Source organism: Plasmopara halstedii, assembly GCF_900000015.1.
Source record: "Plasmopara halstedii genome assembly, contig: Scaffold_110, whole genome shotgun sequence".
NCBI classification, from domain to species: domain Eukaryota; phylum Oomycota; class Peronosporomycetes; order Peronosporales; family Peronosporaceae; genus Plasmopara; species Plasmopara halstedii.
Genome location: NW_020187031.1, coordinates 1,149,564 through 1,173,165, shown reverse-complemented (window position 1 = coordinate 1,173,165; position 23,602 = coordinate 1,149,564). Strand labels below are relative to the sequence as shown.

At 40.3% G+C, this 23,602-nt stretch overlaps 10 protein-coding genes across 10 annotated transcripts; 7 read left to right on the top strand and 3 right to left on the bottom strand.

Moving 5' to 3' along the window:
• Positions 1 to 647: 647 nt before the first annotated feature.
• Positions 648 to 898, bottom strand: PHALS_00254 (uncharacterized protein; the record flags this gene model as incomplete). The annotated part of the gene is made up of 2 exons (XM_024729647.1): positions 648 to 758; positions 806 to 898. The coding sequence occupies 2 exons, from the start codon at positions 896 to 898 to the stop codon at positions 648 to 650; spliced, it is 204 nt and encodes a 67-aa protein (XP_024572299.1).
• A 5,592-nt stretch (positions 899 to 6,490) lies between these two features.
• Positions 6,491 to 7,694, top strand: PHALS_14857 (uncharacterized protein). The gene has a single exon (XM_036407578.1). It carries the CDS (start codon positions 7,139 to 7,141, stop codon positions 7,358 to 7,360), a length of 222 nt encoding a protein of 73 aa, XP_036262983.1. The 5' UTR covers positions 6,491 to 7,138; the 3' UTR covers positions 7,361 to 7,694.
• A 3,656-nt stretch (positions 7,695 to 11,350) lies between these two features.
• PHALS_00253 (uncharacterized protein) lies at positions 11,351 to 12,407 on the top strand (the record flags this gene model as incomplete). The annotated part of the gene is made up of 2 exons (XM_024729625.1): positions 11,351 to 11,378; positions 11,458 to 12,407. The coding sequence occupies 2 exons, from the start codon at positions 11,351 to 11,353 to the stop codon at positions 12,405 to 12,407; spliced, it is 978 nt and encodes a 325-aa protein (XP_024572297.1).
• A 24-nt stretch (positions 12,408 to 12,431) lies between these two features.
• Positions 12,432 to 13,785, bottom strand: PHALS_00252 (fad-dependent oxidoreductase; the record flags this gene model as incomplete). Its single annotated transcript, XM_024729614.1, has 4 exons — positions 12,432 to 12,581; positions 12,636 to 12,900; positions 12,965 to 13,568; positions 13,632 to 13,785. The coding sequence occupies 4 exons, from the start codon at positions 13,783 to 13,785 to the stop codon at positions 12,432 to 12,434; spliced, it is 1,173 nt and encodes a 390-aa protein (XP_024572296.1).
• Positions 13,786 to 13,854: 69 nt separating this feature from the next.
• Positions 13,855 to 15,135, top strand: PHALS_00251 (programmed cell death protein 2; the record flags this gene model as incomplete). Its single annotated transcript, XM_024729603.1, has 3 exons — positions 13,855 to 14,414; positions 14,474 to 14,640; positions 14,696 to 15,135. 3 exons carry the CDS (start codon positions 13,855 to 13,857, stop codon positions 15,133 to 15,135), a joined length of 1,167 nt encoding a protein of 388 aa, XP_024572295.1.
• A 133-nt stretch (positions 15,136 to 15,268) lies between these two features.
• On the top strand, positions 15,269 to 16,492 carry PHALS_00250 (BAR domain; the record flags this gene model as incomplete). The annotated part of the gene is made up of 1 exon (XM_024729592.1): positions 15,269 to 16,492. One exon carries the CDS (start codon positions 15,269 to 15,271, stop codon positions 16,490 to 16,492), a length of 1,224 nt encoding a protein of 407 aa, XP_024572294.1.
• Positions 16,493 to 16,585: 93 nt separating this feature from the next.
• PHALS_00249 (lactation elevated protein 1) lies at positions 16,586 to 18,095 on the top strand (the record flags this gene model as incomplete). Its single annotated transcript, XM_024729581.1, has 2 exons — positions 16,586 to 17,182; positions 17,241 to 18,095. 2 exons carry the CDS (start codon positions 16,586 to 16,588, stop codon positions 18,093 to 18,095), a joined length of 1,452 nt encoding a protein of 483 aa, XP_024572293.1.
• Positions 18,096 to 18,859: 764 nt separating this feature from the next.
• On the top strand, positions 18,860 to 19,333 carry PHALS_00248 (RxLR-like protein; the record flags this gene model as incomplete). Its single annotated transcript, XM_024729569.1, has 1 exon — positions 18,860 to 19,333. One exon carries the CDS (start codon positions 18,860 to 18,862, stop codon positions 19,331 to 19,333), a length of 474 nt encoding a protein of 157 aa, XP_024572292.1.
• Positions 19,334 to 19,376: 43 nt separating this feature from the next.
• On the top strand, positions 19,377 to 20,447 carry PHALS_00247 (uncharacterized protein; the record flags this gene model as incomplete). The annotated part of the gene is made up of 1 exon (XM_024729558.1): positions 19,377 to 20,447. The coding sequence occupies one exon, from the start codon at positions 19,377 to 19,379 to the stop codon at positions 20,445 to 20,447; it is 1,071 nt and encodes a 356-aa protein (XP_024572291.1).
• Positions 20,448 to 20,862: 415 nt separating this feature from the next.
• On the bottom strand, positions 20,863 to 23,385 carry PHALS_00246 (kinesin family member 11; the record flags this gene model as incomplete). Its single annotated transcript, XM_024729547.1, has 5 exons — positions 20,863 to 22,281; positions 22,355 to 22,732; positions 22,798 to 22,884; positions 22,986 to 23,208; positions 23,270 to 23,385. 5 exons carry the CDS (start codon positions 23,383 to 23,385, stop codon positions 20,863 to 20,865), a joined length of 2,223 nt encoding a protein of 740 aa, XP_024572290.1.
• Between the last annotated feature and the right edge of the window lie 217 nt (positions 23,386 to 23,602).

Sequence of the window (23,602 nt, the reverse complement as noted above, 5' to 3'; positions counted from 1 at the left end):
TATATATATATATATATATTCGAGGATTTCATTTGCGTCCATGACAAGTTTCATTACCAGATTTTTCATGTACGAATGATCCTTCTATCTATGAGCCCAGATACTCTCTTAAACTCCGTCTCGGGGACGGTTTCAACGCTTTTGACCTATTATAAGTCGACGTGGCTTTCTTAAGCCAGTAGGACAATTGACGCACTCTGGTGTCCCAATTGATTGGTTTTGAGAGAGGCATTGATGTTTTTGCTAATGCAACAGTCGTGCCGGAAGTAACAAGCTTATTCGAACTATTTCAAATCGAGGCTAGTTTATATTAAATCCCGAAGCTTAGAATTTTCGGTTCCAATATTGAACTGCTCTTTGTTCCGCAGATGCAGCCTTGCATTTTTAAGAATATGCCAAACTTTCTTTCTAACCGCTCATTTGATTATAAGACACAGATTGGCTAGGGTATATTGCAGATAACTCAGGTATTTCGCAGAATAAGTCTAGTGTGACTTTTGTAAGTTAAGAGATAAAAACTTTTATTTGGCGGAGGAAGAGTGTATCGCTGCTTGACCTTCCAGATCAAACCAAATTTGCTCACAGACAGAGTTTTATTTTCAGTGACATTCTTTGTCGCCGTCATAAAATCCGTGAGCATTTTATGCTCATTTATGTAAGAAAACAATTTTACGTTCGGCTTGAGCCATTGCATCGCGTACACGTTCAACCAGTTGTCCAAAAAGACCGACATCAAATGTTTGAAGAGTTCTGCCCCCCTGCTTTTCTCAGCTCAGAATGGAAGCTTTGTGCACCCGTTAGGTACTCTCGAGTGTTGAAAATTGCCCACAAAATGAGGTAAGCCCATCGGCGTGAGCCGCACTAATGAGCGCAGAACCAGCTCACACGTAAGCGGCATTTCGGCTCATAGAATACCCTATTGACCCAAATTTGTCTAGAGATAGTCAGCTGTGGATATCAACAGTGTTAGAACTAAAAAACTAAGCAGCATTTTATAAAATGTTGCTGTAATACGCGCCTGAAGAACCGTTGTATACAAATATGAAATTGAAACGCGTTAGCAAAAATGAGCCTCGTCGTTGCTCACCCGTAATTTCGGCGGGAGCCAATGCAAGTTGAAGTATCTTGATCGTCCACTTTTGTGTTCCATTTGACTGGCTGTCAAACTGAAGCTGAAGTCGAGCCTAACTTTTACCTACGGTTTCCTGGAACGGTCAGGCTTAAAACTATCCGACATGTAATCTGCCGACTTATTTCGCTGATCGTTCTCATACGTTCGTGCATAACTGTTTAATCACTTACAAATAAGCGACCATCAAAGGAGGAATTAAATGGAAGGTCTTTTGTTAGTCCAAATGTCCACCGAAGGATGAATCCTGCGTTATAGAAGTACATCAAACACATACCTTTGATGTCTGGAGTGATTAACGAGATTTTCACTATATTGTGAAACATGGCTTGGCTAACTCTATCGATACCTAAGCCGCTCGGTTGGCAGCTTTGCCTTCGAAAAGGAATCCTGACAAACGTTCCAGATTGGCTTTTACGAATTGCATGCCAGACAAATCATATCATAGACATTAGCCATAACTTGACCGAAGTTAAACCGCTCATTGTCGCGTCGAAGCGATAAAGATCCCATCATAATTATTGGGTATACCTGTCATGTATACTGAGGTGATATATCACCAAAATTGACGGCCATGTAGACAAACTTTGCAACTGATGTGGCGTGTCGGTGGCCGTCTATAGCCGCGTTTGGCATTATAATATCGATCTTGGATGCGTTTAACACTTGACAATGGTTCTTCAAGCATCCTGGCTGGCATTCATCATCCAGGCTATTGATAAATATTTTGTCAAAGTATGCATTAGCAGAATGGTGTAACCAAACGAATAATAGCCGCTCGATTAGAGTAGACCCTCTGAAGTCGCGAGTCCATTCCAAGCATACCACATGAGAACTTCTCTGCTGCGACTCTTCTATTAGGTAAGTGTTGAAAAACATCAATACAGGTTTTATTACGCTACTTTGCATCTGAACGTGTTTGTTAGCAATCAGTTTTGTAGACATAGATGCCTAGGTCGTTACAGTGACACTTCTCAGTCTTTGTTCAGAAAAGCGAACTTTTCGCTACTCTTATTTGGACTTCAAACAAAAGTGTAAGACAATTTTGGGGATTACGATCCCGCACCATCGCGCATTCGCTACTCAGAAGGAGGTTTACATTGAAATATATTGATTGCGAGGGGAGGCGTTTGTCTCCACAATTTTCCATACCGAGCACAAGTTTATCTCGGGCATGGCTTCACAGCCCACAGGAGCTACGAAGATCACACATCTGACATATTCCATTACAAATGGATCTTTCTGTCACTCTGCATGGCGCGTCATTGGCTGTCGGCAATATTTCGTGACGATGTATTTATCACCGAGGACTCGGGGTTAAGAGATAATATGCTTTTATTCTCTTCAGCTGCAGTAACATAACTTTCACACACTACATACGTTTGATAGAAATTTTCTAACTCAGCATTCTCGAATTTTATTTCTCTACATGCTTCTAGCTAATTGCCGTTGCTTTTGCGTGAAGATCGGTCATATTGCTAAGAATGCAACGACATTCTTTGACCTACCCTTTAGAAAAGAAAAATGCGAGAACTATAGCCGAGGTGACGCGAAAGTGCACCCGTCAGAAATGTGAGCCGACCCGGCCTGATTTTTACCTTAAATCATACCTGGCAAAGAGAAGTACCATCTTACTATTTTCTGCAAGAGATTAGGCGATGACGTCGCAAGATCTGTAAGGCTCGCAAACTTCTCTTCTCTTCTCTTCTCTTCTCTTCTCTTCTCTTCTCTTCTCTTCTACTCTTAATATTGCCATTTTGACATCCGTGACCTTTTTGACATCCATCACACCAACTGTGATTAGGCGCGGCCGATAAGTAGTCACACTTTACGATATAAACAGTGGTGTCACCCTCGGTCATCTCGACCTAGTGCGGCAATCTGCTGTGCTGGCGGAGTGACGACTACATCTCGCTGCTCCTAGACAATACATGTATTCAGCAATATCATTTTTGTAAGTGACCTGTCGAGGCATATCTCTGCCCACCCCGGCGTTTAGCTAGGCTACCCTCGCATACAATGACTTCGAGATTTCAAGGCCAGTATCGCTTCACAAGCCTCAGTGTAATTAAGTTACCCGAAAGCGATAATAACAGTTCTTGCTGTTGGTGGAGCCTATCGGTGGTTGACTCCAATATTTATTTCTATCGCAACGTTACTTAGACTCGCCTAATTACCCTACGGGTAACATCACGTCCGACAGAGACCGAATATTACTTACCAAGGCTTATTATGAGCGGCTGGCGTAAACATCATCGCCGCGCCAATTAATCCCGTGCTCCCGAATACACAGTATGACCGGAATAAGATCATACTTATCTATCTCTAGGATTTAAGCAGCTTTAGACAGTGAGCTTTAGAGCCAAAAATGCGAACCAGACGTAACTCACGACAGCCCTATCTGCCAGTCTCACCGATATCGGTCGGCGTTCTTCTCACTCTTTATTTGACGCGTCTAAGTAAATGAGATCGAAACACTTGCGCGGAAAATTGTAGGTATTTGCCACTCTTTGATCCATCTAGAGCATCAATGCTCCTGAGAGCTAAGGCATTATAATGGTGTGTGACCATCACGCTTTCTCACGGGTTCACTTTGTACCCAGCAGTAAGCTTCTTTTAATGATACATTCGTTTTTGGCTCGAGCGCGTGATTCATGCCACGATCCCGCAAAACTTTACTTGGGATAATGTACGCCATGTTTGCCCGAACTTCATAAGGTAGCAAGCACGAATTTTGTGTCCCGACTAACAGCAGTCAAAACACGAATAGCTCTAAGCTTAGTTTCAATGTGATTCGTCGGCACTGGGCCAGTATTAGCTCTATAACTGCAGTAGACACCACTGAACCTGCCATCTTATCAAAGAGGTGTGAGCTTGTCTTTTTTATGGCGCGTGGTCTGTATTGCATGCCATAAATCTCTAGCCAGCACTCGTAAACTTCAGGTGCGGGCTGAACTTACACTATTTCGTTCATGAGCACCGTAACCTTGACTTGTCCAGGTAGGAGGATCGTTAACCCGATGTACAGTCAGCGCGCTTTATCTCAAATTTCAAGTCTGCGTTCTCTATGTATGTTTTGTAGTATGTGCCAGTGCCGATAGAGCTTATATTTTCCAGATTAAAACACAACACGCACTCCAAGAGTCGCGGCTATGATTGAAACATCCTGACGACATCTTCTCGCATGTGAACAACAATATTTTGCCAATACGCTAAGCATGGACAATATTAAAACCAACTTTAAGACTCAGTTTCCATCAGAGCTACGAGTTTAAAAGCACTGACTTGAGAGCCCAAAAGTGAAAAGCATCATCATCCCTTCCGTCATGTATACGTTGCTTTTGCTTCAGCAGTCTGAGCCGTCCATCCTGGGCTTGGACATACCGGCCATATGTGATATTTTAAAGTGGTCTGTCCGCTCACATTCAAAATGATGATCATCGACAACGGCAAACTACTAAGGCTTTTAGCTCCAGAGGTGCTCACCTGTCTTCGAATCGAATCTCTACTGAGAGGCTTTGAAAGCATTTTGAACCCGTTTAAAGCCAACACCAAATGTATTTATATTAGTAAACGTCTGTCTCATGTATCTACCGCGTCTACTAAGAAAATCAATTGGGCCTTTCAGTCACAGTTAAAATATTTCGATCCAAGGACACATGTCCTAGGTGCTGCTGTAATGACTGCTCTTTGGCTTAGTAGCCAGCGCAGGTCATAAAAATTTTGGTTGTCTTACCAAAACAATTGCGCATCAAGTGTGAATTTGTGTAAGTTACACAAAATTTGCTGATTGGTTCATACATTAATTCTAATGACAATGGATGGCAGCCCAATTCTTGATATGCTTTAATTTCTTTGCATGTAAGTACATACATAGAGCGAGCGAAGCATTTAAAACGATCTGAAGCGCAATGTTTAGTAAACCAATGAACCAAAAGCTTAACCAAATGTTATATGTGGTTATAGCTAGCTTTTAATGCGACTCATATGAACACTGTCACGCCAATAGTTTGGGTCTCTGATTGCTGTTTTTAATAAATATGCGTGACCTTTAGAGTTATTGCCTCAGTTGTAAGCTGAAAGACGTGAAGTAAATAGACACTACAAAGTACTTCAATGACTACACAGATAGCATCAATCTTCACAGTACTTTCAAGAGACTATGCCCCCTGACTACAATGCTGTCCGCGCTAGCTTCAAGACTTCAGCTATTACAAATCACGCTGACAGTGTTGCGACTGCAAGATTTCTATCGAAAACATGGTTGAACTATTACAAACAAAGTCTAAAGATCTCAGAAGCCATAGAGCCAAGATGCCAAACGTTGCTGGACATCAACAAGAGTCTGAGATGTATGTTGACAATCTTTTGTGAACAAGACAATCGAAATTTTAAAATTTATACCGCGAATCAGCTCAAAATGCAGATTTCACATCATTCTTCGCCTTTAGCAGCTCGTGTCACACCAACTTTTTCACAAAATTTTCAAGTTTGTCACAAGCATGTGACTGAAGGTCGTAAATTTGAAAGTCTGACGTCATTTGTCTGGTTTTACTTTTCAATCCATATGGTACGTAAGAACGCCACCGAGATGCGATAATATACTGAAAATATCAGCGTAGTGAGTTTAATAATTTGATATCTTACACTGAACGGATACAGTATATCCAAAGTATAGGGTATAGTATATGAAAGTACTATTTTACTATCTTGGTGACGTGTAGAGCGTAATACAACAGTCAATTGGCCATTTATGGACGAATACTATTTCGTTTACTGCACACCAAGCGATGCAGTGGGGGAGTCTGTCCACGAAAACTTTTGACATTGAAGTTTCATGCTCTTCAGAGATCCAGAATTGTATCCTGTTTCAAGTTAAAAAATCACAGCTTTAAAAACGACTCTTTTGAACTACAGAATGTGAGTTTGAAAATATTACAAATCGATCGTTTGATTAAGTTGAATTTTCAGGTTCTGGCGTGTGCTTCTTCTTGTACATCTCACAAACTTCAACATTTATCTAATAGCAGACAGCAGAAAGACCAAGCAAGGAATTCACTGACGTACATGCTAAGAGCGTTACAAATGTTTCAACAGAAGAAACTCATTTGTGCAATCCTAACAACTTTTACCATTTTCAATGTCATACATGTGACCATTCGAGATCATTTCTCTAGACGTTCGCTAGTCCATTTAGTGAGTTTGTACTACGCAAAGTCTAGAAATTTAGACATGCGATTTCCAGCAGATTCTTTGCGGCAAGGGGTCGCCGACATACACAATCATACATCTGCTTGACTAATTGGGTTAGCGCGCATCGAAATTTCAAGATTCTACATGTCGAAATATTTGTGATGAAGTGCCAGTTGTTACTTCATCAGGTGTAGGATGGCAAAATTTTCGTCTACAAAGCTACACCAATGTAATGGCTCTTGTATTTAATATCTAGACATTCGTATAGTATTTTTCTCTAGACTAGAATAGCTATGTATAAATGATTGGTGGGTGGAAGCAAGAGTCCGAGTGAAAAAGCAAAGAAATCGCTCCGATGGCTTCGCTCATCTTCTGCGGCACCGGACCAGAGCTTCGCAGAACGGACATCAGTGTCCAAATAATTCACATCCAGTCTCACTCTCCTGGGCGGCGCTGGACGAGCCAGTCCACACAATTTTTGAATTGGACGCACGACATAATGTACCTGTGCTTTTCAATGTTTGAAAAAACTAAAATCGTTCATCTCTTTGCCGCTTCGTTTTTCTCTCTATCTTGCGACTGTAAATGTCGTTCCTACATTCGTTAGTTTTTTTTAAATAGTCACGACACCAGTCATTCCCACTCCACTTGTTCAACGCACTCGAATTTGGCCTTTTTACCACATGGTGGAAATTTGGTTGGGCTAAGAAGTTGTCTTGTCGACACGTCGAGGAAGAATCCCAATCCTTTTGGAGATGCACTCTAGCTTTAGGACCCACCCAACCCGTCACGTCGTCAAACAAAGGGCTGGCTACGATGCGTCTAGCTCAAGTCGATTCAAACCGCAATTTGCGCGCCAGGACACACTTGAGTACCGACGCATTTCGCTTATCGCGGAAAAAAATGCCCCCTAAGCCTACTGCAAAGGACGCTGACGACGCACAAAAGCAACGCCAAACGAACCTCGAGATTGACTTACTCAAGAGTGCGTGGATACAAAAGGATCGTGAGTCACCTCCAAGTGCTAACAAGAAGTAATTCAGCGCTTTCAAGTATTTCTCGTTCATCAAAGAGCAAAGACGCTATCACAAGTTTCATTTTGAGATGAGTGATAGTCCTTGCAAGAGACGCAGAGCGAGCAGTCGCAGCTGCCATCACCTTGGTTGGTTGCAGACAGACGGGCAGTGGTGGAGAAATCAGCTGCGCTACGATCATATCCTTCATTTATCGCCAACTTTCGTGCTGAAGCTCCTCCCAACCTCTCAAATTATCTATTCAAGCAGGCATGCGTGCCATAGATGAAAGCGTGCCAAGTGTATTTACGTGTTAAATGAAGACACGATAAGTTATAAGCAGTTAATTTATCTAGCTTGCAATTTTAGACGCCCGGTCTGTTCTTAATGAGTCACTGCCATCATCTTTCTTGCTTCACAGTCGTTACGCGTTACATGTAGATGTATTAAGGTAGTTACACTGTTATCGTGCTGTGTACGTGTGCACTACGAACGATCTTTATTAAATTAGCAGCGACCGACAGCCACTGATGGCACATGTGATGGTCAGACTGCCAACCATGACTTATGAGCGTCAAAAAAAAAGCAGCGCCGTCTCTCGGCTCTTCTGAAGTCCACTCCGCCCGTCTGTCTGACTGGACCCGTTGCCTTAAGGGTATCCGCCTTTTTCATGACGTGTCGCTTGGAGCCACTAGTTTTAAGTCATGATGGGAATCTAAGGCTTCTTAACCTTCGATGGATTCCAGACGTGGTTAATTGTTCGTTCAAGTCTTCGCGAGAAATTGCTAGAATTAATGCTATACTTGGGTTCATGACGCTATTGTAAACATAAGTTTTAGCGAGTGCGAAACAATCGCACGAAGATACCACCACCAATGAAGCAACGTATAGCGACGCAGCAGCTGGGGACTAGTAACTACATACAGTACGAAAAATTCGAGGCAACGAGACATAGAAAAGAAAGACGATGTTTGGTCAAAGGCGATGGCGAAAAGTCTGTATCTGGCGTTACAATCGAGGCCTTTGAGCGTGAGTTGTCGCAGATAAAAGAAATTATCTTGCGAAGATATCCCACGTCAACTTGGCCATCGATGCAGGATAGCTGTTCGTCATTATATACACCACTTGTTATCGGTATATCTGTGTTTAGGATGTCAATTGAGACTTGCGGCTATCCATAGTCACGTGCTATTGTAAGGTACTTTGAGTCTTGAATTTTGAAAGAATTCCCGAAACGAATGTGTAAGCTTTCCATACCATATACCATTGACTAGAATCACCAGAGCTATAAGATCTAGAATCATTGTCTGTAGTTGGCTCCCCTTTGTCATACACTATATTGAACAAAAGATAGGATTTGTACAGACTTTTTGATGGGTGCTTTTCACATAGTGAGACCCCATCTGTTTAAATCATTGGAATTTTGCTCTCTGCTCAAGATGTCTATTGCTTATTTGGATTGATCTTACCAGATTGATGATGTTTGCTATAGCATAGCACTGACATCCATGTTTTTCACTGGGTTGGAGAAGGCGATGCAACTAAAACTACGAAAGTTTCATGCATTGACCCCTTGTTATTCCCTGCGTGTTAGGATTAAAGCTAACTGTTAAGATGACAGAAATCAGGATTCTCACTACATGACTATGTCGTCATCACGACCCAGAGCATGACGACACATCACCTGTACCACTTACAGTTGTCCTGATGTTCTGTCTGCTCTGACAGCTCAGCTATGGGCCTTTGCAGCGAATTCACCTTGTAGTAAAGCTCTGTTTGGCATTCGTCGGATCATATTAGCATATCAAAATGAAGAAACGAGAAGTGGTGATGTTAAGCACCACTTATTGACGCTTTGATTTCAGCCATACGACTACAGATCTAATATGTTGAAACAAATGATATTGTAGCAGGCATCATGGCGAAGTCATGCTATCAAACGAAGCTACAGTGGTGTGGTGAATTTCTTACTGCCGTTTAAGGTTGGCAGCAAGATTTTCTATCAATTTTGTTTCATTCATGACACGCTCCTCACAAAACAAAAAGCCTATTGGTCTTCAGCGCGACTTCCTCAATCTATTGATCCATGAAAAGTATTACCACTAACACTTGCGCACTTACTTGCACACAACCTGCGTAGTAAAAGCAACTTGCCAGTGTAGATGTAGCTGCTATTTTTGATGATCTGAGTTGCGGTTGTTCAGACCACATTAAAGCGCTATCAACAAACACCTATAATAACGGTAGATTCGTCTTTTATTTGCTTCGGTGTATATGTGCCTAGCGTCAGTCATCTCCAAGATCATACATACTAAAGTGAACTAAGTCCATTCAAACTTGAGCAATGTTACACGGAAAGCCATACGTTGGTAATTCCAGCAGCATCAAATTACATCTTCTATATCGCTATCCTTGCATGTGCTATTCATCCTAAATTTCACAACGAAGGGGTCTCCAAGCTGAATGCTAGTTTGAATCCATATGTAATCCATCCTGATTCCTGTACAAGAAAGGTTTTTGACGTTCAAGTCAAGCTCCACCAGTTTCCAAGATTCTAGAAACGAGTTCAAGACTCATTAGTCGATTTCGTGCTTTTTTGTTTTCGCATAGACCCGTTGATCGAAGGTTGTTTTGAAGCTGCAAAAACCATGCACCATATAGTTATGACGATCAGGTTCTCGTATAACACGCTTCTACTCAAATGTTTTTGCGGTGAGGCCTGCACTGACAGGAATTTTGTCACTTTGAACGCGCCGGATGTTCAGCTTGTAGCTACGTAGCACTTTGATCGTTCAAAAAGTCAATTGCAATCTAAAGTGCGCCGATAAGGATTGCTGTGACCAACTTTCAGGTAGCTGTATACTCGTCCCCCGCTTTCTTAAATGCAGTGCATACGGCTTGCTTTGGGTTACTATGCAGACTTTTATCAAATGTGATACCAACACATCGAGATAAGCGTCAGGTTTCTCTAACAAAAGAAAAGAATTTTTGTGCTTGCACAGCTGTTTGATCTCGAGCTTGCAGCTCTTAATTCTGTCATGTGAAGCATCTTTGGTGTGCATATCCTTGTACCCGACAATCCCAAAGAGCGAACGATATGGCGCGTGTTTCTGCAGTTGAGAATACACAAAAGTGTGCTAACCCATGATGAAGAAAGGCTTTAACTTGCTGCATCTTGAAGAAATGATGAATACACCAATACAAACAATTGATCTGTACACAGTATTTGCAGATCAAAATGCAACGTAACTTTCATTATATAGCAGGATTCCTGAGACTGTGTTCTTTCTGTGATCCTCTAACTTGTCTTGAGCATCAAATGTTGAAGAGATTTGTTTGTATCTCCTTCAGACCGCGACAGAATCTCAAAAGATAAGTTTGATTTATTGAAGCAGAATCGCTTTGTCTGTAGTGACTTCAATGATCGTGAAAAACAAAGTTGAGTTTGGATCTGTGAAGCTGATAAATTGAAGATCGCACAACATCATTGTTAGATGAACAGAGTAAAATCGAAGTCATCAATTACATTTCCACAATATTAATTTGCTCTCGTTAGCTTGTCATCTGGCAGATTTCTGATTAACAAGTTTATGTACACAATCTCTTTAGCAATCAAACTCCAAATCACAAAACGTGACAACTCTGTTGATTTTACACGCACTGTCTGCTTGTATATGTTCATATCGTCTAATCGCGACGTGCTTAAAAATATCTTCTCGATTGCATTTTTTTAAAAACGTAGTGTGCGACGAGGCATGAATGAGTTATCAATAATAAGTGATTGTCCTTTCCATTTTTTTCTTTAATATTCGATGCTTTACCTTTACATGCTTTTCTTTCTTTCTATGTGAATCTTGTGCTTCACAAACCGTCAGATTATTGAATTGAAACATATATACGATGTAGTTGTTAACGAATTTTATACTGAATGGCGTTTCGACAATGTAAATTTGGCCATCGTTATAATACCGAACCTTAACTTATCTCGGAACAAGGCAAAGTCTGCGAGCCTTTCATGGGGTGCTCTCGACTCGGAGCCATGGGTACGTTTTTCAAAGGCATATATATACCAGAACATGACAACGTTGGTTACTGATTCTTGTTTATGATCATGATATCAAGCGGTGGCATGTTCCATAATCGCTGGACTACTTTCCTTGTCGAGTCTTTTACTACCATATTGGTCAGAAATTACTATCTTCAATCATGGAAGTGATGGCGAACTCAGTGCAAATTTAGAAGTTGTATTTGGAATCTGGGGCACGTGTGTGATGATTCAAAATCGATCTGTTAGTGACTCTTTCAGCACTTTGCTTACACCATCTAACGAGACACAATTGAAAGCACTCGAAGCAACTTTAACTTGTGCATCTTTCTATCAAGAAGGTGTAGTAGGTATCCATTGTGAGACTCTACATGGGTTTTCGGATGGAAAATGCTCACGTTCTGATCGGATTTCTACTAGCAGTCTCTGTGCTGCAGATGAACCGGTTGATATGCTTTTAGTCGCATGGGATGAAGATCAAGCACGTGGAACTGTCCATACGTCACCGTATGAGCGACAGCAAGTAACAGATTGGCTTCGTCATTTCTTACCAGATATGTGTGGAACTCCAGGGCTCGCGATTGCTACGTTATCTGGCATAACATTTGTATTCTCGGTCTTGACGATTCTTTTATTGTTGTTTGGCGTTAGTTTTGACACATTTGAATCGCGTATTGTACATAGTGGTGCCATGACATCTTTAATTGTTTCCAGCTTACAATTTGCATTAGTAGGCGTATGGAAGTTTCTTACCCACATCCTACATCATGAAGGAAATTACTTTGGTACAGCTTTTTATCTAAGTCTTGCAAGTATTTGTGGATATCTCATGACATATCTTTTTGCAATGCGTCATTTACGTAATGAAAGAGATACTTTAATTGGACTGGGACTGCTTGAAGATGATGATGAATCCCTTGATGATATTTTTAAGACAAAAAAACTTGCTGATGATTGGAATGATGACGATAGCGAGAGTTCACCTCACAAAGAGAATATGACAAGAAACGTAGAATATGCTGTATAATTGATAGAGAAAATTTAAAAAAAATTATAGCTGGTAATGAATAGATGGAGAGTTCACATCGCTATCTTGCAACATATTGACAACTGTGTCGGCAATAGCAAGTGAGGCAGTTAGTCCAGGCGATTCGATACCACATAGATGCACAAGGCCTGGAATGCGGTGTGTATACTTATCCTGACATCACATCATTTTTAAGATTTAATTTTAATAAACTCAAAACTTTCTTACCGCAATGTAAAAATCTTCCAAAATTTTGCCATCAATTGCAATTTTCGGTCGAATACCACAATAGTCAGCGTTTAACATGTCAGCATGAATATCCGGCCAATAATCACGAATTCTATCAGCAAATTTGTCGGCTTTCAAAGGATTTGGTCGATACTCAATTTCATTGATCCATTCAACATCAGGACCAAAGCGAACATTTCCAGTCAGATCAATTGTTGCGTGTACACCAAGTCCACCAACCTCAGGAATCGGGTATATTAGATGGCTACATCATGAAATACTGCTTTCAAATGGCATCTTAACCAACCAGATAAAGTGACACTACTCACGTGAATGGACGATTCGTTTCGCGAAGTTTCAAGTACGTTCCTTTCGCAAAGAGATCCGGAAGAGTAGGTTTTTTAAACTTGAAAATCTCTCGATCCGATACAACGACTTTGTCCAGTAAAGTCGGTGCAAACATACCAATAGCATTAACAAAATAGTCACATTCTACCTCTTGTATGTCATTGTCACCTCCTTGTACTGCTTGAATCAAAAATGTTTTCGATTTTGAATTGAACAACCCGCTTTGGACTTTTGTCCTCGGTACCACAACAGCACCATAATTTTCTGCCTCACTTTGTAATACCATCATAAATCCATAAGAGTCAACAATACCCGTTGAAGGTGAGAATATTGCCTCGTCACAGTTTACAAATGGTTCAATAGCACGTGCTTCAGTTTGTGTCAAAAGCTTTAAGTCAGTGACACCATTTGCTAGTCCACGTTTGAGAATCGCTCGCAGTTGCTTCAATTGATGCGAGTGAGCTACAATGAGTTTGCCACACTTGAGATACGGTACATTATATTCATCACAGAAAGCATAGAGTTGTTCTCGTCCTTTGATACAGAGTCGAGCTTTCCAGCTCTCTTTAGTGTAGTAGATACCCGCTGTTTTCCAATTTCAACTCAATTTAAGTATATTACACTATTTTCATCACCACGTATTCTTACCATGGACAACTTCACTATTGCGTGCACTTGTCTCCTGTCCCACAAAGGCATTTTTCTCAAGAACAAATACTTGTAATCCTCGACAAGCTGCTGTTCGTGCAATTGCAAGACCTACAACGCCTGCACCAGCTACCACGAGAGTCTTTGGAATCATGAAATCGTAGTGACCTATAGTAGTGTATACCACGTAACAATAACTTATTGGCTAGAATGACATACAATAATGAGCGACTCAGATGATGATGTCTCGGACTACGAAGTGGAAGCTGATGTGGAATTAGGATTTATCTCTGAAGATCGTGTGCCAATGAACGCAACGCCAATGTATTGTGAACCAGATTGGACGAAATGGGATGGCGGTCAAGTTGGTGGAAGACCAAGTTGGTTGATTCCATCTATCTCAAGTATTCCAACCACCGAGCAATTGCAATGTATTGACTGCTTTACTCCCTTGTCATTCTTGCTGCAAATTTATTGTCCACTTGATGATGTTAAAGACGCTTTTCATCGCAGTTTGTACGTGTTTGTATGTCGCTCAAATTGCAAACGTCAGGGAGACGGCAAAGCTTTTCGTCTACAATTGCCGAAGGACAATGAATTTTATGCTCCAACTGGTGGATCTATGGAATTAAAACCTAATGGAAAGAAACGAGATTTTTGTGCACTTTGTGGACAACGTGCGTTATTTACATGTAGTGCATGTCACGTGGCGCAGTATTGCAGTAAAGAGCATCAAAAGGATCATTGGACGGTTGGTGGACACAATCGGACATGTTCACAATGGTAAGTTCCAACTTTTGACATTTTGATAACCTTGAATTAATTCAAATGGTTACTTGTAGCCTCGAGACGCAAAGTTATACTGAATGTGACGAAGCAAGAGAAAAAATGATTACTCAAGGGTCAAAATGGGTCTTTCCGGAACATTATTTAGAAATTGACCATGAACCAGATACTTCAGAGGTTATGAATGAGTATGAAGCCAAATTATTGGCGGATTTTGAACAAAGTAAGATATTTTAATTGGTGGAAAATATTGAAAACTAACATCTTGTATTGTCAAGCTAAAGACGTCGAAGAAGATAAAATGGACATGAATGTCACTCAGCGAGAGTTAAACGAAGCACTTGGCCATTCAACTGATCACGATCCTCAATATGTACGCTTTCTTACGCGAATTGCACTTTCAAAAGATCAAGTATTACGTTACTCTCGCTGGAATGATGCTGTCTTATGGGTACATTCTAAAGGAATGGTCAATGGCAATGTTCCACCTTGTGAAATGTGTGGAAGTGAGCGAAAGTTTGAATTTCAAATACTTCCACAACTTTTAAATTATTTAAATGTGGACAACGAGAGTTCTCTTGGTGCTATCACATCGCGTAGTTGTGAATGGGGTACACTTGTTGTTTATTCATGTACGCAGAGTTGTTCAGTAGAGAATGCGTGCGTCCAAGAATTTCTTCACTATCAACCAGCATATGCGAATCAGATTATTCAGTAATACATTACTGTTCCTACCGGTATTTTTAGTCTTGTCGTCTTCGATTAAACAAGACTATAAATAAATCTAAATTTCTTCTATCTCACTACATTCATTTTCTCTTCTGGTCAAATCAAAGTGCCCCGATTTTCCAATGTCATCCTTTCGTGTCCGTACAACAAATAAATTACTTACAGCTTTTGGTGCGTCGAAACCAAGTACAAATGTAGCATATGATCTCGCGTATTCCGACTTTGAATCAACTCTTCAACGTTTAATAACTTTTGACGTTGCATTAAAAACTTATGCGACTTCACTTAAGACATTTCATACTTCAGCAAGTTCTGTATTTGGTTCAATTGATAGTCTTGCATCTAGTGGTTCTGGAACTGCTAGTTATCAACAACAATCAAATGAAGTTTCATCAATGCAATCGTATGCTAATCAAGCTTTTATAGCATGTAATGAAGTGGATCAAATTGTGCTTCAAGAAGTATCTCATCAACTTGAAAATGAAGTTTTACTTCCTGTTAAAGGATGGCTACAATATGCGCGTCAGTTACAACAAGAAGCCACAAAGTTTCAAGAACAAAAAGCTTTGTATGATCATTATGCACGGAAAGTTACGGGATTACGTGAGATCCATGAAAAACGAATGACTATGGGCAAATTGGAAAAAACAAAAGAGACTGAACGATTAGTACGAAATGAACAAAAACTGGCTGCTTCGACTCAAGAATATACACGTTTATCGGATATTGTCATTCGTAACCTTCGTGCATTTGTGACTTCTCGCGATGCAGCATTAGCACCTTTGTTACATCGGATCTTACGTGGACGTGTAGTATATGCAGAACGTATATACGAAGCTACAGATCGTTTACGTATATTAAATGATCATCATGACGAAGAATGTGAAGATGGAGTGTTAACTCAATTTACAAATGTCGTTTCGAATGGTTCTCTTGTTGGATCCGAAGTCATTTTACAAGCAATGACATCTTCATCGACAGTTCGGAAAGTTTCGTTTGATGAATTTGTGGGAGAAACAAAACGTCATAAAGAATTGAATGTTGAAGACAATTGGGATGCCTTTGGTTCACAACCATTTGAAAAGGAGATGCCGAATTGTACATTTGGAGTGTCAGAACCTACTCCTTCGAATCTTCATGAAGAAACGTCAGTGTTTGCTACTTTACAGGACATTTCGATTCCTTCAACATCAGTAGCTACAAATCCTTATGATATCTTCACTCAAGCATCAACAAATTCATTATTCAATGTCAATTGGAATCCAGATTCGATCTCAACTCAAGAATGTCCTCAATATCAAATTCCAATCGCAGAATTTCACGATATGCATCAATCTTTTCGTTAATTTTTTCATTAAAAAATTAAGTTGTATCATAAAATTGTCAATTGTATTTGGAATTTTTTCACTTTGTCTTTTATTATCCTACACTTTTTGTCGATGCTTCGACATACACGATGGTTCACTCCCTCTCGACTCTATTCTACCAAACCATCGGAAGCTTATTATGCGTTAGTAAGTCGTGGGGATTTAACTCTCGATACAAAGCAAGCAGCTCTCACTCGTCGGTACTTTGATCCATTGTATTTTCGTTTAAATAATTACAAGATCCCAACGAATCCCGACGTTAAAGAATTAAGACATGAACAAGCAATTACAATTCCACGAGGTCTTTACATTCACGGAGGCGTGGGAACTGGCAAATCGATGTTGCTTGATCTTTTCTATCGCTGTGCTAATGTACAACGTAAGCGTCGTGTGCATTTTAACACATTTATGCTTGAGGTACAAGCACGTTTAAATGACGAGAAAAAGAAACATTTAGACCTTTATGGTCGACAGAGACACATTCAATTGGACAAAACACATGATGTGATTTATCAAGTGGCACACATTATTGCTGAAGAATGTCATTTTTTATGTTTTGATGAATTTCAAGTTACAAATGTAGCTGATGCTTTGATTATGCGAAAACTCTTTGGTGTCATGTTTGAGCGTGGTATTGTTATGGTTGCTACATCAAATACCGCTCCAAAGGTAAATTGATTTTTTTGGTGACTTTAGTACAAATGATTGCTAATATTGTAAAATTTAGGATTTATACAAGGAAGGCACAAATCGAGACTATTTTCTACCTTTTTTAAATCAATTAAATCGACATACAAGAATCGTATCGATGGAGTCAAATGTTGACTATCGATTCCTTTACGAACCTGTTAATCGCGACGAAACTTTTTTGTCTCCTTTAACGATGACAATAGCAGAAAAAATGGATGCAATATATCAAAAATTACTCATATCAAGTGATCAAGACAGTGTGAAGAAAGAGTTTAATCAACAAAACAAGAATTTGCGTGTTCCAGTTATGCTTGGACGTATTCTTACGATTCAAGGTTGTGTTAAAAGTGGTGTTTGTCGTGTATCTTTTCGTCAATTATGTGATACGGAAAAAGGAGCAGCTGACTATAAAGCAATAGCAGAGTGTTTTCATACTTTAGTGCTTGACAATGTACCAATTTTAAACATGGCACAACATGATCAAGTACGGCGATTCATTCTCCTTATTGATGAATTATATGAACATCGAACGCGACTAATTCTCTCATCAGAAGCTGCTGATCCGAATGGAATATTTCAATTTGATGATAAAAGTGTTTTGAACGCATCTAATGATGAAAATGATTCCAATACTATGGAGAATGAAACACACAATGTGAACAAAGAGAATGGAATTGTGGATGGGCCTATTACCTCTAGTGGTACCCATGAATTTGGAGAATATCATGTTGGGAGTCTCGTTGCTTTAAAAGATTTGAAAATTGCGTTTCAAAGGACTGTATCACGATTGCGCGAGATGCAAAGTGCACATTACTTAGAAGAAAATGTTCATTGGCGCTCAATACGAACAAAACGTCGCGAAATTGTTCAGATCATTGACGAATGCAGCTAGACAAAACGCTACTTTTAATGATGAAAGTAGTGTAAAAGTTACAATGCAAATATTGTCTTAAGTAATGCATTAATTGGTGTTATACTCCATCTTTATTCGTTTGCACAAATATCACACAGAATAGATGAAAAAGTACAATTGAAAGGAACTGTATCGCATGGAGATGAAGCCAAAAGACACGACGGTGCAGAACAGAAGAGCGTTATAAGCCGAGTCTGACATTACGCAGTTTGTGGGACATGTGCTGACGTCATGCAGGATATACAGCGTTTATCGAAAAATTGTAAAACAATCAAATATTTTAAAGTCGACAGTATTTCAAAATATATGTGTCCCAAATTATGTGACTCCACTAAGCGTATAACAACCTGTAGCTTACTTGCACGATATATCATTAGCATGAATTATTGAAGAAAACACGTTTACTAGGTAGCATCAGCGATTTGAAACTCCTTCAGATGTTTTGTAGTATTTAATTGAAATATATCGCTCTCTTATACGAAAGTGACATAATTGTGTGACGATTCAAACTTTTATTACATACGGTTTCAATGACTGCTAAAAAATGCAGTTTTAAGCCCAACAGTTAAAATTTTAGCTGTTAAATATTAAAGTAGCAATCAAAATACCATTAAAAATTCCAAAAATACTATTTTAAACCTATAATACTCAGCTGCTAGATGTAACCCATCACATAAAAAATTCCATGATAGATAACCTATCCTGTTGGTTCTCAACCCCCCTACTTTATTCATAAAATAGTTATGTGGATACCCACGTGGTCGTGTCTGTTGCTATCTGCGCTCAGCGTGCATGGAGAAGAATCTCAAGACCATAATCAAGTCAGCACAAATCTCTCCAAGAATCACTTACTAGATGTAAGTAAGAACGTGACGATTTTAAGAAATAGCACGAACGCTATCGACGATCAGAGCAGCGAAGCGCGTATTTTAGAGCCGTTGGCTTCTGATGTGAGTTCTGTATCAGCACACATTTTAAATGTCGATCTAGAAGATTTGTTTCACTTCTTTCAATTCTCAAAAGTAAGTGGAGACTGGAGCAAGAATGAACCAGTTCGCAAGTGGTTTCAATATTTAGCTGAGCAACGACGCACTCAAAACCATAATCAATGGACCGATACAAGACTTTATAACTTGCTTAAACAATTTCAGACGGAAGAACAGCTTCACGATTTATTCCAAGAGCTTAAACATGAGCAAAATCTGCAGTCTTGCTGACAGCATGCTTGCACATATACAACTCAGGTCTGCAAACAACAAGATGAATATCGTGCAGCCAAATGTCCAAGAAATATCGATAACAACCATCGACTGGCAAAATGCTGAGCCGTACACTCAGTCGTTTGTCAAACGACTTGAAGAGCTCGTATCGTCCAGTGAAAATATGATTGAAGACGATAAGATTGCGACTCAGAAAGTTTTGTACTCGATTCACGATTCACTGAAGCAAAAGCATTTAGAAAAGGACCTTGTGAATATATATGAATGGGTGAAAACACAACCGATGGTAGCTAAAATTGGAGGCGAGCTAGGGAAAATTGATGCACAGGAACGCTTAATCAACGAGATCCAGAAATCAAAGACGCCTTTGACTCCACAAAAACTTGCAAACTCAATCCACGTTTCAATCGAAGGACCAAATCCTGCATTTCTTCAGTGGCTTCGATATTGCCAATCTTACCCTGTTGTGGCTAGAGATCAAGATGGAAATTCCATCTTAATTCGTGATGAGTCACTTTGGCAGATGGTCATTGACGTGGTAACACCGAAGGTTTCTGTCGACAGTATGGTATCGTTGTTTTACTCAGTTCAAGAAGTTCCGGGTCTAGAGAAATTTGCTGACGAAATGGTGAGTGTAGCCCGACAACACCAAAATCAGGTGTGGCTGGCGAATGATGTGTCGGCAGGTCATGTGTTTGAGAAGATAGAAAAGGAGACGACAAAGACCGGAATTTCTCCACTGATCCAATGGCTTCGATACATTAATATGCTCGAGGCGAAAAACAATTGTATTGTTAAGTTGGAAGATCTCAAATATGAAGAGGCGGGGTATATTTTCGACGTAGAGGTAAAAGATAGTTCACATTTGAATTTAAATCACGGCGCAAGCTTTGAACAAGTCAAGGACGTTCCTGATGTCAAGTTAATAGCTGAAAGACTTCAGTCAGAAGTTTTTGACATTTGGATTAAACTCAACAAGACACCAGAGAATCTTTTTGATGCAAAACATCTCGTGGCGATGGATGACTTCAACACTGACAACTTTAAACGCTTACGAAAGAGTTTCGCGGATTATTATGCTGATTGGCTTCTACGTGGCAAAAAAGACTAAATCTGTGCTGTTCCGATTGATTCGACAAAGCTATTGATATTTTCGACTTTTCTTACATGTTCATTATTAAGAATAGAATGTTTTGTTCTTTTATATCCTATTGATGTTGGTTAGAAACTCTTTGAGTTTCACGAGGGCAATAGTGCAGATCTCCATTAGTATTGAGAATTGATCTGCTTTCTGCTCTTCATCGCCGGAGAAACTCGGTCAAAATTTTGTGTCACTTCGTCCTCGTAGGCCAAATGAAAGCTACAAATCGAGTCCTGTTGGTTACCTGATCTAAATGTAAGATACGTCTATTCACTGCTATAAATCTCTCTTCTACAATCTATTTTCTCTATCCTCATTCAAGTGTCGCAGTGTTTTTATCGGCCGTGTCTATCGTAACTGAGTCTGCAAAACACTTTTCATCTCTTCATCGCGATATCTCGTTTTCGCGTGTGGCCATAGTTTGACGTAATTGACGATTTTCAAACTCTAGTTCTCGAATTTTGCTCATACGCGTCTCTTGTTCAGCGAGAGCGATTTCAAGACCACGTACAAATTCACGCAGTAGTTCTTTTTGGCTAAATAATTCACTTTCTTCTGTGCGTTGCCATCTACCAATGCGCTGCTCCATCTTCGATAACTCGTCAAGATATTTATTCTTGAGCATCGCTGTGAGTGACGGCCGGTTACTAGATTGTGAGATCGGACAACTTTCTCCATTATTTGAACTTCTATGCTCTACCTCCTCTTCCTGTTCTGGTTCACATTCTTCATATTCTTCTTTCGTTTCAACCAAATCATCTTCATTGTCCATAAGATGACGAGATGATGAAGTCGAGAGTGGTAATGTTTTAGTACTTGCACTACCACCACTACCAATAAGTGTCTTGCTTGACGTATTTGCAGAGCTACCAGAATGAACAAGACGTGGTCGGACACCTGGATTCTTCTCTTCAGGCAATTGATCAGTCTCTCTTTCACTACCAATACTGTGGATCGGTTCACGTCGAAGCAGTGGACGAGTTGCGATTCTGGATTGTGTCCGAGATGTCTGATGCTCCATCTCACGAGGTTGTCGAGCTTCAATCGGTTGTGGCGGTGAATTTTGCTCACCTTGAGTCGCATTAACGTCACTGTGTTGAGTCTCTTGCAATGCGTTCGTAACAGAACGCATGTCATTGTCTACAGTCGCAATTTCTTCTTCATGATGTCGCTCGTGTGCTTGTGACGAGTTTAAAATGACCCGATTGATATTATTTATCGCAAATTTGAGTTCCATTTGACGCTCATGAAGTGGCGACTGAGTTGACTTTACTGAGCTTTTTGGTCTTCGTTGATTTTGTAATTGGGCAAGTTGCTCTTCTAGCTCTTGAATACGAGCCCGATACCTTTTTAGCAAAGCAAACTCACCCAAAGTTTCATTAACAACCACGCGATTCCGTACTCTTCGTGCACGACTTGCGAATTTCAGTGTGTTGTGTGTTTCTGCTAGACATTCAACAGAAGGTGAAGCTGTACAGACAATAGCAATTTGTGCTTGTCCACTTAATGAAGGTTGAAGAATACGCGTGAGCTTTGAATTGCGATATGGTAAATGAGTAGAAATTGCTGGTTTTGTGCCACTTGAAGCTGTTCGATGTTGGTCACGACTGAGTTTCCAAATGATGTGACCGAGAGTTAGTAAACTGCGATTGATATATTTGCCTTCTTCTAATGCTTGTCCAGTTGTGTTGGCTAATCGTACACTCTCTGAACCGGCAAGATCAATAATGTTTAGCGTTGCTGAACGTACAGGTGCTACATCGTCACGATCTCGACTACTTCGTTTTGCTTGACTCTCAATCACCTGAATAACATTACAAACCACAGCATTCATATGAGTTTAAATCACTGTTGCTACAAAATGATCATCACTTTACCAATCGAAACACAACGTGAGATCTCGAGGATTGGTCGTTGGATTCAGTCACAGCCATATGACGATGTAGATTCCCGACTTCTACAAGCGAGAGAATATGCTCCATTGACAGAACAATTTCCTCTTGTACCCCTCGAATCACAACGTCTTTAGTATGAAATTCCTGATTAGAAAAGTCGTTTGCTTTTGCTGTTCGATTGTGCACATCGTAGATCTTAATGTCTGATTTTGCGCCTGCTGCAAGCAAATCATAAATTTGCTCATTGTATATCTCGAGATATGAAAAGCGCAATAAAAATTCCATGCTTGAATGGCGTGTAATGTGATCAAAAATGTCTTGAACACTTAATTGAATGAGACCAGGGTCGCCACGTCCACCCTGATGAAAAAGGTTACAAGTCAGCACAAAGAGCCGGTTGGTACCCATTTGAAGTATTACTGCACCTGCATTGTATACGTCTTTCCCGTGCCTGTCTGGCCGTATAGGAAGACAGACGAATGGTACCCGTCCATTGCTGCCATAATGACATCCTAAAGGAATTCAAATCATGTCGTTAAAACAACATTTCCTTTTCATGTCAAGTGCTGAAAAGTATCCATATTGAGATACTGAATACTGAGTTCTGTCTTACTTTCACAGTTTCTTGATACACCGATTGTGTTGGAGATGCTGGAGGGTACAAATGGTCAAACGTATACGTAGATGGTAGTTTTGATGTTGTAGTTTGTAGCGTCATGTTTCGAGACGATGCTGTCGAGCCACCGCTGCGTATTCTTTTCTCTTCGCCATCGCTCGTAGCTACACGCGATGGGATCTGGGCGGGGAAAATCTGCTGATAAATAGTATTTTCATGCCTATTTTCGATACATGAGTCACTTAAGATTAGACGACTAGGTACATTTGTGCGGTACGTACCATGTCCAGGCCGCTTTTCCACCAGCCTTGAGTTTCTCGGTGCGCGTAAAGGGGCGTAAGCGGACGCACACTTTGATGCGTTTATCGCGCACTGAGGCGTTGGACAACGCTGCCATAATGAAGGGGAAGCGTGAATCCGATTTTAAGGCTTAAAAAGATTGTTCCAGGCTACTTGGCACAGCTACGGACGGCGCAGAGAGCGCGCGCCGCGGCGATCGCGACGATACTGTCGTCCCATCCACGTCGTGACCCATCATTGTGTATGCTACATAAGAGCAAACGAGACGACGGGATACTGAATCTACATGGCAAGACGAAGATTTTTTCATCTCA